Source organism: Chaetomium globosum, genomic scaffold, assembly GCF_000143365.1.
Source record: "Chaetomium globosum CBS 148.51 scaffold_2 genomic scaffold, whole genome shotgun sequence".
Taxonomy (NCBI): domain Eukaryota; kingdom Fungi; phylum Ascomycota; class Sordariomycetes; order Sordariales; family Chaetomiaceae; genus Chaetomium; species Chaetomium globosum.
Window position 1 is genome coordinate 2,499,272 of NT_165977.1, and position 22,514 is coordinate 2,521,785.

General features: G+C 55.8%; 5 protein-coding genes across 5 annotated transcripts; 2 read left to right on the plus strand and 3 right to left on the minus strand.

The window, feature by feature from the left end:
* Positions 1-352: 352 nt before the first annotated feature.
* CHGG_02919 (uncharacterized protein) lies at positions 353-8,817 on the minus strand (the record flags this gene model as incomplete). The annotated part of the gene is made up of 14 exons (XM_001229434.1): positions 353-438; positions 508-534; positions 626-1,082; positions 1,209-2,773; positions 2,961-3,527; positions 3,583-3,797; positions 3,855-3,967; positions 4,027-4,255; positions 4,312-4,618; positions 4,686-5,034; positions 5,090-6,028; positions 6,165-7,752; positions 7,859-8,007; positions 8,482-8,817. 14 exons carry the CDS (start codon positions 8,815-8,817, stop codon positions 353-355), a joined length of 6,927 nt encoding a protein of 2,308 aa, XP_001229435.1.
* Positions 8,818-10,576: 1,759 nt separating this feature from the next.
* Positions 10,577-11,448, plus strand: CHGG_02920 (uncharacterized protein; the record flags this gene model as incomplete). The annotated part of the gene is made up of 3 exons (XM_001229435.1): positions 10,577-10,632; positions 10,737-10,747; positions 10,832-11,448. The coding sequence occupies 3 exons, from the start codon at positions 10,577-10,579 to the stop codon at positions 11,446-11,448; spliced, it is 684 nt and encodes a 227-aa protein (XP_001229436.1).
* Positions 11,449-12,068: 620 nt separating this feature from the next.
* Positions 12,069-13,693, minus strand: CHGG_02921 (uncharacterized protein; the record flags this gene model as incomplete). The annotated part of the gene is made up of 2 exons (XM_001229436.1): positions 12,069-13,576; positions 13,651-13,693. The coding sequence occupies 2 exons, from the start codon at positions 13,691-13,693 to the stop codon at positions 12,069-12,071; spliced, it is 1,551 nt and encodes a 516-aa protein (XP_001229437.1).
* Positions 13,694-15,862: 2,169 nt separating this feature from the next.
* On the plus strand, positions 15,863-20,198 carry CHGG_02922 (uncharacterized protein; the record flags this gene model as incomplete). Its single annotated transcript, XM_001229437.1, has 4 exons — positions 15,863-15,967; positions 16,039-18,381; positions 18,526-18,877; positions 18,931-20,198. 4 exons carry the CDS (start codon positions 15,863-15,865, stop codon positions 20,196-20,198), a joined length of 4,068 nt encoding a protein of 1,355 aa, XP_001229438.1.
* Positions 20,199-21,200: 1,002 nt separating this feature from the next.
* CHGG_02923 (phosphoribosylformimino-5-aminoimidazole carboxamide ribotide isomerase) lies at positions 21,201-22,191 on the minus strand (the record flags this gene model as incomplete). The annotated part of the gene is made up of 3 exons (XM_001229438.1): positions 21,201-21,535; positions 21,644-21,836; positions 21,892-22,191. 3 exons carry the CDS (start codon positions 22,189-22,191, stop codon positions 21,201-21,203), a joined length of 828 nt encoding a protein of 275 aa, XP_001229439.1.
* Between the last annotated feature and the right edge of the window lie 323 nt (positions 22,192-22,514).

Consider the following 22,514-nt stretch of genomic DNA (forward strand, 5'->3'; position numbering starts at 1 on the left):
AAGTGCAATGTGCAATCTAATAAAAAACAATACAGTGACCCGCCCGACCCCGACCAGACCAGACCGGTTCCCAACCCGTTCCTCTATCCGTCCCAAAGTCTCGCGCCGTCCGTGCTGGTAATTTTGGGAAATGCAGATTGTGAATGCTTGATGCCCCTTGATTTTCCGCTCTGACGCCGCCGCTGATCCATAGGCAAATGACACCTTCCGTTTCGTTTTCGTGCTATTATCGTCGCACCAAATGCATCCCGTAAAATTGCTTCCCCCGTTTGGTGGAGGAGCATCCGCCGGGCCACTTGCCATGGCCGTGGTCATAATCTCGTGGTGTCATTATGCCCTGCCGTCTCCTTCTCTACTCTTCCCCACCCCGCAGTTCGTGCGTGACGGCGTCTTCAAATCCGTCGAGTTGCCCGGAGCCCACGGATGAATTTGCCCAGTCTGCAGAGACCCGGTATCAGCCGGCCGTGTTGCTTGATGCGACGCTTGACTCGTCGCTATAATACATACCCGAGCCATCCTCCTCTAAGTCGTCCACTACCATGAGCCCGTTCAGTGCATCAAAGACGTCTATTCCACGTGTAAGCCCTGCCGTGTGTGAGAAGGTGAGCATAAAATGGCCGCTTACCATGGTTGAGCTGCATGAAGCCCGGGGCCTCGCTATCTTCCGCTGGCTCCTTCAGATTAAAGTATCTGCCGCACTGCTTGATCACTCGCTGCAAGCCCCCAACTGCGCGCTCCGTCACCTCCGCATTGCGGACCACGTAATTATCCCGAAGATAGTATAGACACCTTACCCCCAGGGCCCTGGCCGTTAGCCGCATCTTCTCGGTCAATTCCCGCGCCTCTTCCGTGTCCTCGCTGCCGGAGGGCCGGAAAGTGCGGTACCGGAATATCTTTTCGTGCAGGAAAGTCTCAGTTCCATCAACGACCGACATGTCGAAGTAGGCGAGCAAGCCGGGTGCCCAGTCAGGCACATTGTCGAGGCCAGCCATGACAATTTGGTGCGCCGTCTCCCCCGTCCTCTCTCGCGGTCCGTCAAACGTCTCCCGCATGAAGTCCAGGAACGCCTTGCCCTCGGCGTTCTGCAACGACATGCATTGATGTGACGTGTGCTTGACCAAATTATTGACCAAGTCTGCGTCACTTGCGGCACGACAGAACGTCGCTCCGGCCACACGCAGATACGGCGAGACGGCGACCGGGCTTACCTGCCCAGATATCCGGAAGAGAAACGTGCGAAAGATGCTACTCTCCATCTCGTCGCTCTCTTTAATCAGGGTTGTGATGATCGAGTGGGTTGCTGCTGGGTTCTGGGCAATCGAAATAAGCCTGTCCGCAAAGGTATTGACCTTATCGGTGCCCGACCGATGGAGAATCTCGCCTTCCTCTATGGTGAGATCGAATGGCTGGTCCGGATCCGTCCTGAACCTCACCCGCTCTCGAGCGTCTGCTGCACCCGTGGGGCGGCCATCGGCCGTGTACGAAAACCGGATGTTTGACAGCAAAAAGTCCAGGAGGGCAATGATCGTTTCGTAGGACGGTGGCCGGTTAGACGGTCTCTTAGCAATGGAAGAAACCAGTCTAACGAACTGCGGCGAGAGATACGGCTCGGTCTCTGTTTCTGCCCACACGATCCATATCAGCCACTTGAAGAAGTGGTGGTGCCCCAAGAAAGCCGCCAGTTCGTGACGGCCCATCTTGACGAAGGACAGCATGAAATCAAAAACTTCATGCCACGAACGCACGTTCATGTGGAAGTTCAGCCACAGGTGCTCGAGGTTTTCGATCACCCCCACTATGACCGATTCCCGCGGGTCGAACTCATCCGAATCGCCCTCGTCATCCATTTCGAGGGGCGGAAGACCGTATTGCAACGGGGCATGTGCCTTGATCGACCGGAGAACGTGAATCATGAAGTTGACTGTCGCCTGACGAACATCCTCGTCCGCGTTCCTCTGCATCAACATGCGGAGAGCGAAGACGCACCTGCTGAAGTAGTCGTGCACTGCGATGCTGCAGCGACAGCAGCTCTCACACATGGTCTGGATGCTGCCCAGAAGCGTGTAAAAGTCGGGGACATCCTTCGTCCGTGACGCAACTTGGTCCAGGTGGCCAAGAGCCATGAAGATTGCCTGCGTCTCTAGGGCATGGTCCGAAGAGCACCCATCCGAATGCAGGCTCCGCACATTAGAGAGGATCAAGCACACAAACTGGATTTGGGACGGGTCAAACAGGCAATGCCTCCGGAGCAGCCAGGCATTCTCCTCCTTGATAAACTGTTGGATGTCCTTGGGCATCTTCACGGCAAGAGGAATCGAGCGCTCCTGGGGCGGCTGCGGCACCACCTGATTCTTGGTCCGAGCCGATGACCTCTGGTAGAACAACATGTAGGCGCTATACTGCTTTTCAAAGACCGCATTGCTTGACTGGAACTGGGGCTGGAAATCTGTGCCTCCAAAGCATGAGTTTGCCATCGAGGCGGGATCCCACGGGGTGACCGTCTCGTCGTTGAATTCGACCCAAGTTTGGGCGTCGGTGTCGGTCGGGCGCTCCCTGATGTATGAGTAATAATGGCCTGATTCCGCCGTTCCGGTATGAACAAGGACGCCAACAAGCTCGAAGATGTCTTCGTCTTCGCCAGGATTGCTGAGGTGATCGATGGTGTACGGCCGCATGTCGATCTTGTCGGGGAAGGCGAAGTAATCATTGATCTTGCTCCGCTGCATGGTCCGCAGGTTGAAGTCAAAGCGCTTTAGATGACAGATGAGATTGTCTGGAATATCCTTCAGGCAGGCTCTGTTCCCGACGGTTAGTAACGAGGGTATAAAGTGAGGTAATGTGTCCACGGACCTCTTGACAGCGTCGACATGACGATCGCAGGTAGAGCATTTGTACTTGTTATCTGTGCTCTGTTAGTATCGACACAAGCCACCCTCCGTCACGTTAATCACGGCACATACCGCCTTCCATAATTTCGCCGTCGACGTAGGCCTGCAAGCTTTCTTGCAATGTGCATTTCCCTTTGATATCGCACTGGATTGCCGAGAAAGGCTCGAGCCGTTCAGATACGTGTTCGCATTCCTGGGAGCGGACTTGTTGGACAAGTTGGCCCCCGTAGAAGGAACGAAAGCGGTTCTTCTCCTCAGCCGTCAAAAACTGGCCCTCCCACCGGTCAAAAAGCAAATTGTAGAACTCATCAACATCCATCTGGACGACGACGTCGATCTGAGTGTCTTCGTAGGTCTTGATGCCAAGAACAAAGTCCTCGGGATTGATGAAAGGCCGGACGCTATCCTGCAGAAACGCGAATAACTTCTGTGTCTGGAAAAGTAACTGCTGGTTGTATGTGCGGTCTTGAACGGTGGCACCGAGCATGAACTCGCGGAAGTCCACATTCATGAACAGCTGGGTTATCAGCGAGTTGAAGTAGCAAGTGTTTGACAGGTTGCGGACGCCAGGATAGCCACAGGGCGCTCTGATTGCTTTAGATCTCTCAAACTGCTGAGGGAGCTCATAGGAATAAACGTCTGGAAGGTCAGTTGTGTGTCCCTTTTGAGGTAGTTTCTGGGCGGCGTAACTCACCACCATCTTGGGTCGGAAAAACCGGAACCAAGTCATGCATATCGTCGACGAGCCACAGGTATTGCGTAGGGTCATCTTTGACTAGCCTGAAGATAATTTCCATTAGCCGGCCCCGGGTTTGGGGGCAGCCAATGGGCCGACTACGACCGACTTCTCTCGTCACCTCCTCACGGTGCGGGAATAGGTGCTTCCAAAAGATTTTTTGAGCGGTACCCCTAGGGAAACATCAGTATATCTGTATCGTTTACAGATAGAGCGTGAAAAATACCAACCTCGCTGGAAGTATGTCCCGACCGGCTCGCCCGCTGCGACTGCACGAAATGTCATGCAGGAGCCGAACTAGGCCGGCCGCAACATAGTCAACTTTGTTGGGCTTGGTGAGATCCTGGATAAAAACAGTTAGAAAAAGGTGACGATGTGCGCGCTAGAGAACACCGAGCGTACCTCGGACGCAGTATACTTGACAAGCAGGTCGAACCAGTCATTTGACAGTTGCTTGAGATCCAGCATTCTGATCTGCGTTTCTTCTAGGGTGCTGAGCATGTCGGAACATAGTTCAAGTATCTCCTCTGAGTTTCCAGTGCCTGTGATCGCTGGCCTGACCAGGCGCGAGATGAGAGGCCAGAAGAACTCTCTCAGTTTAGCAACTGCCGTTGACCGTTTTTCCGCAAAGCTGACACAAGACATTAGTTCATGCTAAATAGGAAGAAACCACAGGGCCATGGTTACCTCTCATTCTCTGCCACTGCGCCCGTTTTTTCTCGAATGAGGACCGCCGTTGTTCGCCGGACAGTGGCCCGCAAATCGTTGAGGAGGAGGTCTTCAAGAACATGGGGAACGTCTGGGTGGGCGGCGAACGTCGCCAAAAAGCCGTCGCTCACGCAACAACTCTCCAGAATGCTCTGGAGACACAGGGCTATGTGTTTGATGGCGCCCTTTTGAGGACTAGAGGCAGTAGCCACTGAGAGAATCGCAAGAAGACGATCCAGGAGGGGAGCGTCAAGAGACTGGGCCGTGGATGCCGGAAGTTCGGAACCTGAGCGCCCCATAGCAGGTCAGTAAAATGGGAGTCATAAAAAAAGAGAACCAAACGCGTTAAGTACATTTGAGAAGGGAAACAAGCAAGGCTACGAGAGCAGAACCAAGTTCGATTTGCAGTTCCCGGGTCGGACATTGGGCCACAACCTGAGGGTCCGAGATTGCTGGGACGACGAGGGACATGGCTCGGGCCAAGGAGGCCATACGTGGACTGTCATCGTCGGTTCGACTCGGCTCCCCTACAGCCGCGGATCTTGGCCGCCAGGAGCCGAGATACTCTTGAAGAGCATGGACGGCATAGAGCGACTTAAATGGCTGCGCGAGAGGAAATGTGTGGAGGTAGGAAACCGAGGGGTTGCTAATTGCCTCGAGTAGATTTTTATCGACGGGGAGCTTGGCCAAAAACCCGTATATCTACCGATGGTTAGTGTTGCCGTTTGAGCACCTGGGGAATCCCCGGGGTTCTTACCTCACGAGCGAGCTTTTCATCCATCGATAGGTATTCCCACAATTCATCGAAGTGGTTCAAGATCTCAACCTCGACTGAAGATGCACCTTGGGGAACCCTTGGTGAAGTAGGGGCCTCGGTCTCTCTCTTGACCAGAATAAGGCCGTTGTGAATTTGTAGATCGTCCAGGGACTTGCAGATATCACTTTCCAGGGGAAGAAACGGCCTCCCCCGGTAGTAAATCCGGTAGCACTCGAAGCCGGTAGCCTCCCGCAGCCTCGCAAGCAACGCTGCAGCCGTGTTGCCCTTGCCGATGTCGAGGGGCATAACCGTGGTCTGTTTGTCACCATCAAACGACTGATACTTGAGTCCTGCAGACTCTCCCTCCATTTCTTTCGGCGAGTTGGGGATGAGCGATCTCATGTCCGGCGTGGAAAACTGCGGCTTGGCCTGGTGGGCCTGGTGGAACTCTCTTAAGACCGCCAGGGAGCGGACAAACAATAGTTCTTGCTCTTGGATTTGTCGGTCCGTGGCAATGATAACCATGGAGTCGTCGTCCCCGCTAGTGGTGCCATCGGCAAAGGTCTTTAGCCTCGCAGCTGCCGACGAGAGTTGCCCGAGGCACCGGTCAGCAAGGGCCAGATGTACTTTTCTGGCCCTATGAGGTGGGAACGACTGGATGGACCGACTCTCGAGGTAAACATCGCTGACCAGGGTGTGGATAGCCCGTTTCTCGACTGTTCCCGTCGGGGCAGTAAGAGCAATCCGCCACAGCATTTCGATTCCAGCATTTTTAGAGTTCTCCTCATCGTCGAGAACAATGCTAGCGGGGTCGTTCACGAGCGGCATCACACCCTCGCGGACAAAGTCAAGAGCACCCTGGCAGAAAAGCTCGGGGTCCAGGGCTAGGAGATACTCGGCAAAGCAGACCGACGCGAAAGGGTTCCGACCTAAGCTTCGCTTCATCGCAATGGTCAGGATTTGCCACGCGGCATCCCGGTCCTCCTGGCACGCCGCTCCCGAACCAACCAGGAGGCCCCACAGTTTCGGTCCGAGTTCTTGCGTGATTGCCGTGGATTCCTGGTATATCAGTGACGTTAGAAGTTCCTTTCGAGGAACGTTCTGTGCCCCACTGATGACGGCAGGGAAAGCCAGCCGCTTTCGCCACGGGGATAGTAGCAGCGAGCTCTTCGATCAGGAGTTTGGTCAGGTCGTGCTCAGAAGCCAACTCGTGCAAGTCCCGGGCATGATGAAACCGGATCGTCATCTTAAGAACCCAGAGGCTCCCTATCGTGGATGGGGACTGCTGCGCGATGTCACTCAAGCAGTCGCGGTAGATCTTCCAGCGGCCCTCCTGGCCAGGGCCGTGGTTCAGAACGCTGTCAAACTTCTGTATCGCGAACTGCTGAAGGTCGGGATACGCAACCGGTGACTGTGGCCCCAACCCCGAGGATTGGCGGATGAGGCGGATGAACAGGTTGAACGGGGCGGAATCGGTGAGCAGACTCTCTGGGAAGCGAGTGAGAATCTGTTTGAGGACCTGGTCGCAGAACTCTCGCATGGTTGAGCCAAAGACCTCGACGGGAACCGTATTTAACTTATCCAGGAAATACATCAGCGATTCCTGCGGGAACAGGTTGGCGATGCGACCAATCATTCGGATAAGAGCGTCCGATACCCGGGGGTCTTGTGTCGACGTGACTGTCTGCCACAAGGCGTCGGTGTGCGCTCGCGAATATGTGGTCGAGACGACCAGAAAGCCGATGACATTGCTACTCTCAAGGGTGATTTCCGGATGACACGTCGGGCCCAAGATGTAGTTCACCAGCCCCGTACTCAGAAGGAAGTCCGCAACGTAGCGCAACAGAGAGAGTGTGGCCTCCTCTCCAGGCGGGTCGGCGTTCTTGCGGTACAAAGCAACGAGATCGCTGCACATGGTACTCACCGCCATAACGCGTAACTGCATTTGGCCGGATCTAATGAGCTTGACAAAGTGCGTGAACTTCCAATGGTATGAAATTGCCTCCGGCACAAAATGTGGAGCGACGGCCGGTCGGTCCTGAAGATGACGGTCGATGACAGCCGAAGGGACGATGCCACCCGTGGCTAGGCAGGTCTGGTATATCTCTGTCAGTCCCTCGATAAGGTTTGCCGCACCCTCGGACGAGAGCTGGTTGAGGTTCTTGTCGATCATGTCCGAAAGCATGCCGGCCATGGTCGTGAAGAAGGTATACATGCGAGCGATGGCGCGCTTCGCAGGTTCACTGACTTGCTGGCCGGTGGAGTATTGTGCCCTGCGGAACGTGTACTTCATGATGTTCCCCGCTACCAGGCATAGATTACCGAGGTGATCAGTGATCGGCCGAGGGAACTGGGACGCAAGCTCGAGCTCGGGCGTGGCTAGCTGCCGAATAAGGAAGAGGGACCCTCCTTGGACTGTCGGAAAGTTTTGAAATGCGTCCACGATCATCATCATCTCAGCGACGTAGCTCCAATCATCGTCCCCGTTGCGCGAGAGTTGTGAACTGTGTATTGACACCTCTTCCCGGCGCGCGAGGGCTCCAAGTGCGTGGATGTAAGGTGGTGAAGCGAGCGCTTGGACGCGCGCCTCGTCGGTCATGGTTTGACTTCGCAGGGCTCGGAGATCCATCTCGATGAAGAAGGCTGCCAACTGCGCAAAGGACCTGAAAAAACCAAAAATCTCGTGCCTTATATCTTTAGCCCGGGGGTAGGGCCCTGTGATCAAAGTCAGTTTTATTACGAATATGTGCATTCGTACATCAAACTCACTTCCGAGACACCATGTGGAGAACCAGTTGGGGCACAGCTTGCCACATATCTCGATGCATGAAGGTGGAATCTTCGACGGCGGGGAGAGGCGCAGTCTTGACAAAGATGAGATACTTGTCTATCCACTCGATGAATGCGCGAGGTACTTGCTCGTCTAGGGTGTTACGTGTCAGAATTACCCGGGAATTGGTCAATGAGATAGGTTGTAGGGGGAGGGGGCTGCTCTTACGGGTTGGCAAGAATGGCAACAACCGGATCACAGTTTCCATATAGGATTCTGCGCTGTCGTGAAATGGGAATGATGCGGACGGGTCGTACTCAAGTAACCGGCCAGAGTCATCCAACATCGTGATAGAGTCATTGTCATCGAATTCGGCGTCATCTTCTACGACCATAGAGATGATTTCAACCGGCGGACTCCCGCTATCCGAGCTCGACGATATCGCAACATCGGATGCCGTACCGTTAGCCGGCATGGCGGGGTCTACTTCATTCGCGGTTGTGTTGACGGCATGTGTTTGAGATGCGGCAGGCGGCGGGGTACGACGCCTGTGCATGGGCGAGGGCGATGGGGGGGACGAAGGAATCGCCTCGAGGGTCTGTAACTGTAACGGTGTTCGTACGTTTATTGTGACGCGGCTAGATCGTGGGTTAGAGACAGAGGTAGGTTCGGCGGCGGGTTGTTGCCGCTCGGGGGTGGCGGGTATGGCGAGGTCCGAGTCAATCTTCATGGCAGAATCGCTTCTCGAATCGATGGCCGAAGTGCCCGCAACGGGTGGGCTAGGGGAAGAGCGAAGGGTCTCAACCGATCGGCTTCGAGAGTCGCTTGCTAGGGATGTGCGACGTCGCTTCCTGGAGGAGAGCTCGTTATCGTCGTCAAAGGGATTGGGGCGAGTCGAGCAAGGCTCGGAAGAGACAGCACGATCACTCGACGGGTCGGCTGTCGAAGCTTGAGCCATCGGGCTGGCGCAAGAGATGACTATGGGGAAGGCGGCTTCAGCTCCGCAGACGGGTGAGCTCCGCTCGGGAAGCTTGGTGGCAGCTTCTAGATCGTGCAGTTGTGAGCATGTGGTGGTGTTTTGTGATAGGTGCAGGCCCGAGAAGGTGGGGGTGGATGCTTTTGGATTAAACAGGTTGTGCTGGGGGGAAGAGGCAGACACGGCAACCAAAGCCACCCAAAGGTTTGGGGCCCCGGTTTTAGGGATCTCCGGGCAGTGGACGTGTTGCCTACCTAGGAAAAGTTGTAATCAAGAAAGGCAACTTGACTAGAAAGCAAGTTGCCGATGGAAGACAAAGAGAGAGCAAGCAGCTGCTTGCCGGCGAATGGAAGTAGTACGACAGGCTCGCTGAAGCTCTTCTGATGTTTGTATGTTCGCGGATGTTCTCTTCTTCTGCTCAAGCCTCTGTCCTCGATGCTGGGGGGGTTGTATGGTCGGATGTTTGTGGGTGTGGGGAGTGGGGTGCGGGTGAGCTCGGTTGGGGAGGTTTGGGAGCACGGTCGATGTACCTCAGTGACCGGGAGAGACAAGGTGACAACCAAGCTCTCGGTGGTTTGTGGCTTCTGGGTTCAGAGAGGGGAGGCCTGGAACAGGCAGACGCGGGGAATGGAGAGCCGCGAAAAAGAGATGGAAACCCCGGAATCAACACATACCTGCCGCTGGTAGCCAACAGTGCACAGTTGGTAGCCAAATTCGTAAAGGAAACAAATAACCTAATGCCGGTGTTGGGGCAGAAAACAAAAGATGTTCTTAAGATCCGAATTTAAGAAAACCTGCCTTTGGGTGGAGGCTTGGAGGTAAGGTTCCTCGGGAGCTTGGGGTCCCGCAACGGCAAAGGATGGAATGAATGACGGAAAGAAACGAACGAGGAGGGGCTGCGCGGCTGCGGGGCGTGGAGCAGACGGGAGCTACAAAAGCATCCAATGACGCGATGGTGGGGGTGGGGTGACCATATAAACCTGCTTGCACTGGGCTGCTTCACCGACGAGACAATGTCAGTAACACAAATCGGGCACCGGCCGATATTTTACGCTTCTCTCTTTGCGCAATGTCTCAACCTGATTGATCGGATAAGAAAGCAGGAGAGAAAAACAAAAAACACAGTCTAGGCCCGATAATTGTTCTTTGGGATGACCCTGTTTGAGACGATAGACAGATATGGCAGAGCACAGCAACTAGGAGGAAGCTTTACTAAGGACGAAGTACTCTAACTATCTGTATGTATACTGTAGTAGGTACACAAAATTTACACAGTAGTCATTTGAGCACCACAGCATTGGATAGAATGACCCGATCCGCGCATATCCAGCAGCCCGGGTAGACACTCTCGTTCCCGAGGCCCGTTTGCTCCAGGCAGAATTAGCGGAGGCCCTAGGTCCACCACAAATATCGTATACCATAAACAAAGTTTCCATCCTTGTATGTATACAGCAACCAACATAATGTTAGCTCTAAAGATAAATTCTCGAAAGCGAGACTATGTTGACACCGGTGTATGTTTAAAATCTCAGACAAAGATCTCGATTCGTGCCGAGCAGCTAATTCTGTGGGTCCCAGTCCCGGATCGCACGGCGCCTTCCATTCTCCCCCTGTCGCTCTTTTTTCGTCGAACGCATCATCACTGCAGCTCTTCAAAGTCGTCATCACAACCATAATTGGTCCCAAATTCGATATCGGGGTAAAAGAGCTCGACTAGCTCACAAGTGGTGACGGTGTTTCGATGGAGCGGAAGAGGGTCGTGCACACCCTCGATACGCCTTACTCGGCCGTCGAATGGTGAGCAAAACCTGACTGAGCTCCGTATCTTCATGTGAAGATTGCCTGCTGACTCGCATGCAAGGCCTCGAATAAATCAGGAGGACCAAGATGCCATCCTAGAGCTTCTATGCCAGTGAGTCTCATTTTAATGCACCTCTCCCCTCTGACTGAAACGGCCACTCTGACAATGCACCTTGTAGACTACTGGCTCCCCTAGGCGTTCACCGTAAATCTTTCATTCCCCCATCCAAGGGAAAACGAAAACGGGCCAAGAAAGCAGGTAGTCTAGAGAACCCTGAGGGAACATCACGAATCTCCGATTTACCCCCCACACCAGAACTGTCCGCCTATGTCGATGTAGGGCTCTCCCAAATCTCCCGCGAGCTGCAGGCCATGTCTAGCCAGGACAAACGCAACCTAACATCAGAAACCGCACCCTCGGGTCTCGGTGGCGAGGAGCACAAAATCGACGCCAGGCCCTATGCCGTGGTCTTCGTGGCCCGTTCTGGCCAACCATCGACATTCCACTCTCACTTCCCCCAGATGGTAGCTCTTGCTGCTCAATCCCAGCCGGCGGACAAGGCCGTCAGGCTGGTTGGGTTTTCCAAGGCTTGTGAGGACCGCCTGAGTGCGGCGCTCGGGATACCCCGGGTTTCTAGCATCGGACTGCGGGAAGATGCCCCGCAGGCAAAAGGGTTAGTCGATTTCGTGCGTCACCACGTAGCCCGCATCGAAGTCGCTTGGCTCCAGGAGGCGCGGGCTGGCAAATTTCTCGAAACGAAAATCGATGCCGTCCCTACAAAGATCGGAGTCAAGAAGCTGAGACTTTCATAATGGAGGGATAGCCGGTCGTGTCGGCTTTTATGGTTAGACCTACGCCGAAGGAGGTTTCCTTACACCTCCAGTTGCGCGGGGGTAGCCGACAGCCGTCACTTCAAACGGCCACAAGGGACACAGAATGTCGATGCATGCATCCACCCGTTGCTGCACTGCAGTGTGACTCTCGAACAACACCTGGAGCAACTGCCATGCATGGGGCTCTTGGACAGCACGGTGCCAAGTGTTGACGTCAAAGGAAGCCATGGCGGTGCGCTAAACTGAGAGCAGGCATCGATGAGAAGGACAGTAGGGCGTATGCGCCACTCTTCGTGCTCTGCCCGCCGCGCCTTTCTGGAGCCCCATCAAAATACCCCTTAAAAGAACACTGTTCTGAGGACAGAGGACCGAGGCTTGACGATTTCTCGCGAGCGTGGGTGACACATCACGAGGCTCACACCTCAATGTGAACAGAGCCAATGCTATCAGCCGTCTAAAAGCACCCGTGTCTATTTTTACAAGGATATCAATCTATCGTGTTATAACCACAAACCCAACTCCATAAACCACACCCGCCCTAATATTACACATATTCACACACACACACATCATATCTTTACAACTACCCCTCGCAGAAATCAGAACCGACTAATGCCCCTCCCAAAAAGCCACGACACCACCCAATACACGGGCACCAACACCTTATTCCGCCACGACATGCTCTTGGTCAGATACGCCCCGCGCCAGACCACCCACGCCACCCACCCTTTCAGCTCGTCCGCCTGGCTCTGGTGGATCGCCTTCCAGCTGCCCAGGTAGGTCAGCGTGCCCCAGTTGCGGAACCGGAACGCCTTGTTCTTCTTCTTCCCGCCCTCGTCGCCCGCGCCCGTGCTCGTGCCCTTGTTGAGTTGCCGCGCGAGGTAGCTGGCTTGCTGCGCGGCTACTTGTGCTGTCTTGGGGAGCGTCGTGTCTGTTTCCATCACCGCGCAGTCGCCGATCACGTACACGTCGTCGAGCACGCCGCCTGCGCCGGGCGGGGTGGCCTTGTCGTCGGCGTTGCTGTTGCCGTTGGTGGTGGTGGTGGTGCGCGCGCGGAGGTAGCCGTCGGTGAGGATGCCCCCCGTGCGGCCGTCGCGGAGCAGGTGGCGGGTAATGCCGGGGCTAGTGGAGAGGGGGTTGGTGCCGTTTAGGGGGAGGTTTTTGGCCGCGAGCTTGGCCATCAAAGGGTTGGCCATCAGGCCCGTGCTCCAGACTACTAGGCCCGCACCGACCTCCTCGTCGCCGTACTCGGCAATCTTGATCTTGAGCGCGTTATGGCGGCGGCCTAGTTCGCCGTCGGCGAGGCGGAGTCGTTGCAGGTGGTGCTCTGTCTTGACGTGGATGTTCTGCCGCGCGAAGGTTTCCATGGCGTAGCCGGCGAGGGCCTGGTCGAACATGGGGAGGACTTTGGGGGCGACGTCGTAGACGGTGATGCTGACGAGGGGCACGAGCTCCGGGTAGATGGGGGCGAGGTCGTCGCGGATGAGGTCGTGCAGCTCGGCGGCGAACTCGATGCCCGTGGGCCCGCCGCCGACGATGGCGAAGTGCAGGAGCTGGCGCTTGTCGGCGTCGCTGAGGTGATCGGAGCCGCGCGGGTACGAGCACTGCTCGAACAGCGAGAGCACGCGCAGACGGATGCGCCGGGCGTCGCCGATGTCGCGGAGGAAGTGGGCGTGTTCTCGGACGCCTTCGATGCCGAAGGTCTGGCTGTAGGCTCCACAGGCAATGACAAGCTTGTCGTATGGGATGTCGATGAGGTCTCCCTTGGGCTTTTGGGGCACCGCCGACACCTCCTTCTCCAAGCCGCTGGTTTCTGACGGTGAAGGGAAGGGTGCTGGAACACGCGTCTTGCTTGCAGCTTCTTCAGCGGCGTTTGTCTCGACGCGGATCGTTTTGCGGTGGAAATCGATGTCATCGGCCCAGCCCTGGTAGAAGCCGATTTTCCCTGGCAGGCGACGGACAGGCTCCAAGATGGTGCGGAATTCGAGGGTGCCGACCGAAGTAGAGGCCAACAAGGGGGTAAATACAAAGTAAGAGCGCGGTGAGATTATCACACGCTCGTACTTTGCCGGGTCAAGGGTTCGAGCGAAGCCGTAACCTGCCCAGCCTGAACCGAGAATGACGACCCGTTCCTTGCGGGTGTCATTGTCTGATGAAGTCTGTTAGTAGGTTTACCCTTACAAATCGGGAAATAAAATACCAACTTTTGGCGACACTGAAGCATCTCATTATTGTGTGTGATGGGGTTACCAGTTGGCTATAGCGGGTGAGCCCATGGGGGGCTATTTTTGGGGTTCGTGATAACGAGGACATGGTTAGTGTCACTGGATGCAAACACCAACAACCCAGAATATGGAACAGTAAGGGGAACTTTCTATTAATGGTAAGACTGTGTGAGATATATGCAATTCCTGGTGGATGACTGTGTCTCATAGAAAAAAAAACCAAGCCAACATCGGAGGCCAGGGTGGGCGTCCCGAGACTGCCCGTTGATGTCATGGGACCAACTGAGCTTGGCCGACGTTAGCCCGGACTGATCCTCGCTGACTCATGGCCCATAAATTATCTAAAAAGTTGTCAGAAAATCCCACGCGAGGTTATCCATGTCCAATCGCCGCGTGTAAGAGCCTGAGAAGTTCTTTTGGTGCCAGGTTGATCCGATGATAACGAGGCTGAAAGTGTCCGTTTGCCAAGGACCTGAAGGATATTCCTCGTCGGGCCTTGGCGGGAAATGGCTTGGCACAAGATGTGGACCGCCGGGGCACTGCCGGCCTCCGAAATGGGCCCCGAGCAGGCTCCGGCTCGGGAGAGATCGGGAGGAGGTGAAGAGCCTCAAATATCTTTTTGTCCAGTGTAATTGACGAATTGAGTCCGGAAATATTTGATCACTTCTCAAGATGGTGCATTGAACTTTGTACTTCCTACTTACAGTTTTACCGAAATACAATCCATTCCTAACAACGACACCGAAGATGCCTTGTATCAAGGGATGAACAAAGAAAAGATATGGCGATTAAGAATTTCACATGGGCATTCATTGTAATGCGGTGGCAGGAAGGTTAGGGGTGAAGCGAGGACCAGAATTTGTGAGAGACAGCCCTTGAAGCAGGCCCTTGAAAATGGTGAGGCAAGTACCCAAGGGAGGGAGGTTAAGGAAGGGTGGAAACCAGAGATGATCGCCATCGCAGCGCGCGAGTTTCCTCTCCACTCCACGCACACGTGTAAAGTGCCCATCCAAATGTCTCAAGCAAAAAGATAATGAGTGTAGTTATGGCCTGGTATGATTCTTGCTTCGCATCTTCAAAACTTCGTTCACCGCTGCCCAGCGAAGACCCAGTTCTCTTTTTAGAATCTAGAATCGAATTGCACCGAGTCGTCGATGCAAAGGCGGCGAACTCGATCGAAGCTCATGGACACGCCATGTGGTTTTGAATGGATGCTGTTCCTTTTGCATGATGTCTCGTCTCAGTCGCCCGGTCAAAGGAGTTGCATTGGTTTACCTCAAACCTGCGGCATGTCTGTCATCGCTGGCATCCTTGCATTCGATGGCTCTGGGCAGGCAACACAAACTCAACCGAATTGATTGGCCAGCTTGCGCGCGCGACTGGGGTTCAGTCCGCAGGGAACTGGCACAGCAGGCGGGAGAGGTGCTCAGCCGCTGTTTTTGGTGGAGTTTCAGTGCGCCTGGCAGAGGTGGGCGGGAGCGGCTCGCTGCGGTAGGGTTGCCTAGCAACGGAGCCAAGGTCCGCACGAGGGGCTGCTGGACTTGTTTACTTAGATGAACCAATCAGGGGCAATAGTTTGGCTCGTTGCACCACTCATTGAGAAACCAAGGACGGCTCCCTTAAACATCACAATCCATTAACTCTCTGCCGGTGCAGCAGTTGTTGATCTCACCTTCGTCTCCTTGCTCACCATCAACGGTGTCGGAAAATACGTTAACTGCTGCGCGGTTGTGGTCGACATTTATTTGTTATCGCATCCGTTGATAACCCCAATCAGCATCAGCGTCTCTCCTTCCTTCTTGCCTGCGATTGCGACGAGCCAGTTTCTTTTGCGACGGCGCAGCGAGCTTTTCGGAATTTTATTTTTTTATTTTTGTTCTCAATTGTTTGCACGGCTGCAACCTCACGCCTGCCACATGCGCTTGTCATAATACTTTACCTTGGGGAACAACAGCAATCGCAACAAAAAGCAAAGCGCCCTGGACCAAGTATACCCCGCGCTCCCTTGGTTACTTCCATTCCGAGCATGACATCTGAGGAACCGGTATGTCGCCGCCGCAACTTACATTCAATTAACCTCGATACCTTAACCTCCCCGACCCGGAATAAATTCCTAACATTGCGCGCATTTGAAGGTACAACCTTTGCGTCTTTCCAAGAGCAGCACGATGCCTACTCCAGCAAAAGTTGGCAGCGCGATCCCGCGCCCACTCTCCGAGCTCTCCCCGACCGAGAAGCGGCGTAACTCGCCTAGCTGGAATCAGACCACCAAGGTGAGACAGTCTTGTGCCACCTATTTGAGCGCAAGACCAGGGCTAACCCAGTTGGTTTTACCATGCGACAGAAAATGGCACTCACGGACTCGTCACCATTCCAGTCGTCGCCCTTGGAAAACACCACTTCTCCGCGCATGTTCTGGCAGAATCGCAGCTTTAACTCAGAAAACAGCTACGGCAGTCGTTCCGGCTCGCCATCACCGTGTCGCCGATCCTCCATCGAACGTTTGCAAAAGGCATCCCGCGTCAAGAACAGCAACATTCTAGCACTCGAGCAGAAGCACGAATACGACCCGACCAGGCTCCCCCAAATTGAGCGGCCCCTGGCTAAAGTCCAGGGCAACGCCTTCGGCGGCAGTGGTACCACCGGCCGCTCCGAGAACCGCCCTTTTGGCCATCAGAGGAACGAAAGCAGGACCAGCATCCCCACCCTAAGCCCTTCCAAGACCGCGCCAGGCCCCATGAGCCCGCCAATGCGCCCAACAACCCCTAGTAAAGACCAACCATCCCCTATGAAGTCTTCGTTGTCGAGCCGTTTCAAGAGCAGCTTCGACCCAGAGACAGGTACCTGGACCGAGGTGTCGGGTGACGAGCGCGATCTCCCCGAGGGCAAGTCACTCCACCGGCACCAAAAGAGCGTCACCTTCGACGCAGCTCCTCCCCAGGTGAACGAGTATGAGATGACAACGCCTGACCTGTCATCCATCGGGAGCAATTCGAGAGAAGGCAGCTACGACTCGGAGGAGGAGGATGATGATGACGACGAGCACTACATGGTCCACAGTAGCATGGACCCGGATGACAGCTTCGACGCCTCGCTGGAGGACACCGACAAGACTCCCGTCATGGGTCCGGATGAGTGGAGGCAGAGCCACGACGATCGTTTTGAGAGGAGCCCCATGCCCGACGAGGTGCCGACTTCTCAGAGGCCGATTCACCGTCGTACCGACTCCTCAAACTCGAATGGTGAGAGTCGGCCGCTGCCTCCCCTTCCGGGGATGGGTCCGGCCACCCGGAGCTTGCCTTCGCCTCCGCCCGCATCGAGCACCACGCCAGAAGCCCATAACATCGGGACTGGCCGGATGCCGCTCGAGGAGCGGCTTAGGCTTATGATGCTCTCCGACGACGGGAAGTCGGCGGCCGAACAGCAGCGGGAGCGCCGCATGAGACGCGCCGGTGCTCGCGAGCGAACAGAGAGCCAGACACCAGAACGCGAGAGCCGGAGCCCCAGCGTTCAACCTCCTCCGCAATTCGAGGAGGAGGAAGACACTGTTGGCGAATTGTCGGGCCTCGAGGAGTACCAGCTTCCGCCCCGTATTTCACGGGAGTCAATCCTTCGTCGCGTGAACGGGAATAAGCTTTTCGACCGCGAGTCCGACTATCAGTTCTCGTCACCAGCCGGCCCCTCGTCCGCCGACCCCGCTCTCCCCTATGATCCAGATGTCCCCATCCCAACTACGGAGGACTCCGTGACGATGGACATGGACGAGAGTTCTGATGAGGAAGGCAGTGTCATCATCAACCGCAACATTGAGGAGGACTACGACGTTGATTCCATCACCGACATGTACCAGCGCTCCGAGATAACCGATGACGATGATGAGCTTGACGATGAGCTTGACGATGACAAGAGCTCATATGATGATGAAACTGAGAGTCAGTACTCTAATGAAGAGGGGCTTCACAAGGACAAAGCACCGGAACCCGAGGAGGATCAGGCTCCGACCCCGCGGGCGACGACTCCAGTGGATGAACCTGTAGTCGCCGCTCAGGATCAAGAAGCACGAGCGTCGTTGGAGATTCCAAGCCAGCCCGAGGAGAATGAGTTTTCTAAGAGCCTTGATTCTTGTATGCTCGCCAAACCCGAGGAGCCGGCGGCTGCTGCCGAGCCCGAGAAGTCGAGCACGACGGATGCTCAGACACAAGCCCAACGGCCTTTCACGCCGGAACAGCAGCTTACAAGGTCCCTTACCAAGCCTGAATACGATGGATCAGGCTGGGGCGAACCTGAGGAAGCCTCTGACGACCCTGGCACTCCCGACTCCGTTATCCACCACCCGATTGCCATCCCCAGCATCGAGGAGGAAGCAGCACGCCAATCTCCTGCAATCCCTGAGCAAATAGCGACAATCAAGTCGGCATCCGGATCCAAGCTCAAGACCCGGCCCTCTGCCACCCCATCGGATATTGCGTCCATGCGCGAGGCTCGCCGCCAGGTTAGCCGCGAAATTCCACCGATCCCTGAACGACACCGCAACCGCATCTCGCGTGACATGGAGGCCGATATCAGCGAGGCGACCAGCGACTTCCTTGAGCGTCACCCAAGTTTTAAGAAACGCAGCCTGACGCTCGATCTTGACCTTGGCCTCAGCCTTGACCAGGACTTCGATCGGGTTATCGAGGCTCAAAAGGTTGCGTTTTACCAAGTTCCTTCTGTTCAGCCCTCCGCAACTGCAGCCAGTTTCTTCCAAGCGGGAGAGATATCTGAAGAACATGAATTACCCCTCACAGCAACCACAGGCGACTTAATTACTAACATATCTCATCGCAAACAGCGCGGCTACCTAATGCGCCAGAACACCAAGATGGTCACGGCCAGTGATAAGGATTCCGATGATGTTCGCGGCTGCCGGTCTGCGGGCAACTCACCTGTAAAGGCGACCCGTCCCCAGTCATGGACTGTTGAGCCGTGGAGCGGCGGACAGAGGAAGCGTAGTATCCGGAAGCGCCACCCCGCTACCGGTCCCGTGCCCCCCCTTCCCGGACAGGAGAGCAATGCGGCTGCTGTTGCTCATGCTAACGAGGAGGACATGGCCGTCGAGATGGCAACCGAGGAGAGCGGCGAGAGAGGCAGGCTCTTTGTTAAAGTGATGGGAGTCAAGGACCTTGACCTGCCGATTCCGAAGAGTAAGAGAAACCCTCCAACCCCGTAACCCTCATACAACAACTAACAACCACAGACGAGCGCACCTGGTTCAGCTTGACGCTTGACAACGGTGTCCACTGCGTGACAACTGCCTGGCTTGAGCTCGCCCGCAACGCACCCATCGGGCAGGAGTTTGAGTTGGTCGTGCCCAACGACCTGGAGTTCCAACTCACCCTCAACGTAAAGCTCGAGAAGCCCGCGCCCGCGCCTGTCAACAAGAAGGCCCTTCCCTCCCCCACCAAGACCTCCAAGCCTAAGACCTCGGCCTTCAGCCGCGTTTTTGCCTCTCCCAAGAAGCGCCGCGAGATGGAGCAGCGCCAAAAGCAGCAAGAAGAGGAGGAGCGGCTCGCCGCCCAGCGCGACGCGCAGGCCCGCCAGATGGTGTTGAAGGCGTCGCAGCAGCCCAGTGCGTGGGATCTCCTTAGCCCGCTGGCAGCAGAGGACGGTAGCTTTGCGCGCGCCTACGTTTGTCTCAAGGAGCACGAGCCGCGCTGCTTTGGCCGGCCGTACCTCGTCGACGTGGCCGCCTTCAACGAGTGGGCGACCGAAGAAGCCGGGTTTGCGTCCAGCGTCAAGAGCAAGCGCGGCAACGCTGCGGGTGCCACGACGGGCGGCGTGATCCGGCGTGCGCCGTACAAGATCGGCAAGCTGGAGTTGCAGCTGCTGTTTGTACCGCGCGCCAAGGGCGCCACCGACGACGACATGCCCAAGAGCATGAACTCGTGCATCCGCGAGATGAAGGCTGCCGAGGAGCGCCTGGCCCGCTGCTGGGAGGGCCACCTCAGCCAGCAGGGAGGCGACTGCCCTTACTGGCGCCGCCGCTACTTCAAGCTGGTGGGTGCCAAGCTCACCGCCTACCACGAAGCCACGCGCCAGCCGCGCGCCACCATCAACCTCGCCAACGCGAAGCGGCTCATTGACGACCGCCGCACGCTCATGGAGAAGGAGACCACAGGCCGCGGCGGGCGCCGCCGCCGCTCGGCGTTCGCGGAGGAAGAGGAGGGCTACATGTTTGTCGAGGAGGGCTTCCGCATCCGCTTCAACAACGGGGAGCTGATCGACTTCTATGCCGACAGCACCGCCGACAAGGAGGGCTGGATGCGCGTCCTCGGCGAGGTCCTCGGCCGCGACAGCCTCGGCTCCGCCGTCGATGGCGCCTCCTCCTCCGAGGACCTGACCGGCGCCCCCGGCAGCCGCATGAAGGGCAAGTGGTGTGAGCTTGTCTTGAAGCGGGAGGATACCCTGAAGAAGCGCGCTGAGGGGAGGAGGGTCCACTCGCGTACTAAGAGCATGTATGTGTAGTGGGGGTTGGTGGGGGTGATGGGGGTTTTCTCTTGCTATGATGGGATGATGATGTCGGGTGTTGGGTTTGGTAGCGTTGGTTGGACATTCGCTGCTGCTGGGGTGTTGAGACGCTGGGATGGGAATATTCATGTGGAGTTCGGTTTGTTAGGAGTATGGATGGGAAGCATGAGCGGGGAAGTTGATGATGATGATATGCGGGGGGGATGGAGGTGGTTAGGATGGGATGGGACTGGATCGGGTATGGATGGACGGAAACACATGGGCACATGAGGTCTGGCTTTGGCTGACGCGGGCCAGCCAGCTCCCTCCTCTCTTGCTTTTCTTTTCTTCTCGTCACCACTTTTTTCTTTTCCTTCGTTTGTCTACTCTTTTTTTTTTTCCCACCAATAACACGGTGGAGACCGTCATAGGGGCTTGTAACCGTCCCCCCCCCCTTTTTCTTACGTCTATGTTTTTGTCAGTCTAGCAAGCGTATTTGATTTGTCTGCTTTTATCTATTTACGATTGTGTGTCGCTCTTGCTCTCCTCTGGGTGTCTCTCATCGTGCCTGAGCTGGAGTTGGGTTCTGTGTTTTTGTTTGATCTTCGCTTCGTTCTGCTGATGCTCTATATCACCACGAACCGCCCTCTTGCGGTGGCTAGATGAGAAGGGAGGCAAAAGCAGAAAAGTTCGAGCTGGCTTGACTAATACTGTGGGGACGATGAGCCGGGACTCTGTTGGGGTTTGGAGTTGCGCTTCTTAGTTGTGTGTAGTTGTTGAGTTTTTGTTAGATTTATATGGAATGAATTCGGTTACGGTTTGTGTTTCTGAGTTCTGTTGGGTGACTGGAGTGACCGCAGATGATGCTGAATGTTGACCAAGACCTGTAACCAACAACCTAACGACCATAGCTCGGGGTAGGGAAGCCGTCACGGATCGATATATACACACAGACGCAGCAAGGACAAGCCCACCTCGGCCGTACCGTAAATATATGCACCTACGTGACCCAAACCCCTATTATTTTGCCTCGCCTGCCACCTCCCCCTCCCCCTGTTCCCTCTCCTCCACCTCCTGCCTCCGATTCCACGCCACGCACTCCTCCAGCGTGACGCCGCGCCCGCCAAAACAGTCCAGCGCGCTCCCGATGGTGAGGTCGACCCGCCCGCCGCTCAGGCGCTGGACGCGCTCCAAGTCGGCCAGGTGCCGCCCGCCCCCCGCATAAGTCACGGGGATGCTGCACCACTCGGCGAGCCGCGCCACCAGCGCCTCGTCCACCCCGCGCTGCAGCCCTTCGTTGTCGGCTGCGTGGATCAGGAACTCGGAGCAGGAGGGCTCGAGGAGGCGGATGGATTCTGAGGGGTGGGTTTTGTTAGAGAGGGGTTGGGTGGGAGGGGGGCGGGATGGGATGGGTGGTTTGCTGGTTTGCTTAAGGAGTGGTGGTGGTGGGAGGGGGGGCTTACCTTGGTTGACCTCCATGTCGGTGATGGTCTGCCACTTGTCCATGGCGACAAACCACCTGTCCTCGCCGCCGTGCCGCCGGCAGCTGAGGTCGATCACCAGCTTGCTCTTGTCGCCGTCGAGCGCGGCGAGGACTGAGTCGAGGCGGGCCTGGGAGAACGTGCCGTTGGGGAAGAGGAAGGAGGTGATGATGACCTTTGGTTCATTAGTAAGAGTTGTATTTGTTTGAATATGAGACATACAAACAAACCTTCTCAGCACCAGCGTCTATCCACTCTTTGGCATTGGTGTCGTTAATGCCGCCTCCAACCTGCAGAGCCCCTGGCCAGGCTGCCAGAGCTTCCCGCGCGGCATCCCGGTTGCCGGGGCCTAGCATGATAACATGGGCGCCTGTGAGGGCATTGTCGCGGTACAGCTTGGCGAAGTGAGCGGGAGGATGTGGTGAGACAAAATTTGTTTGGAGGGAACTGGTTTTGCTGTCTAATGTTCCGCCGACAATCTGCTTGACCTCTCCGGCGTGGAGGTCAATACAAGGTCGGAATCGAGTCATGATGAGTGGGTTGAGTGGGTTGAGTCTAAGCAGACAGACTGTCTTTTGATGTAGGTAGTGTGTATGAGGGAAAAGACACGGGTAAATTTAGTCGAATTCAAGGTTTTACTTGAGCCTTTCACCACTCGAGTATGGAGGTACAGTACCTATCTCAGGTCACTAATAAGGGGCTTGTTTACAGAAGGGGGTGCGCTGTGTTTGGCGGGGTAATGATGGTATGTTTTTTTGGAGGGGACTTTCTTGGCGCCCGATAAGATAACCGCCAGCCATCGAGGTGCTGGAAATTAATTTTTACCCAAGCTCCAAAAAGTTGCAAGACATTC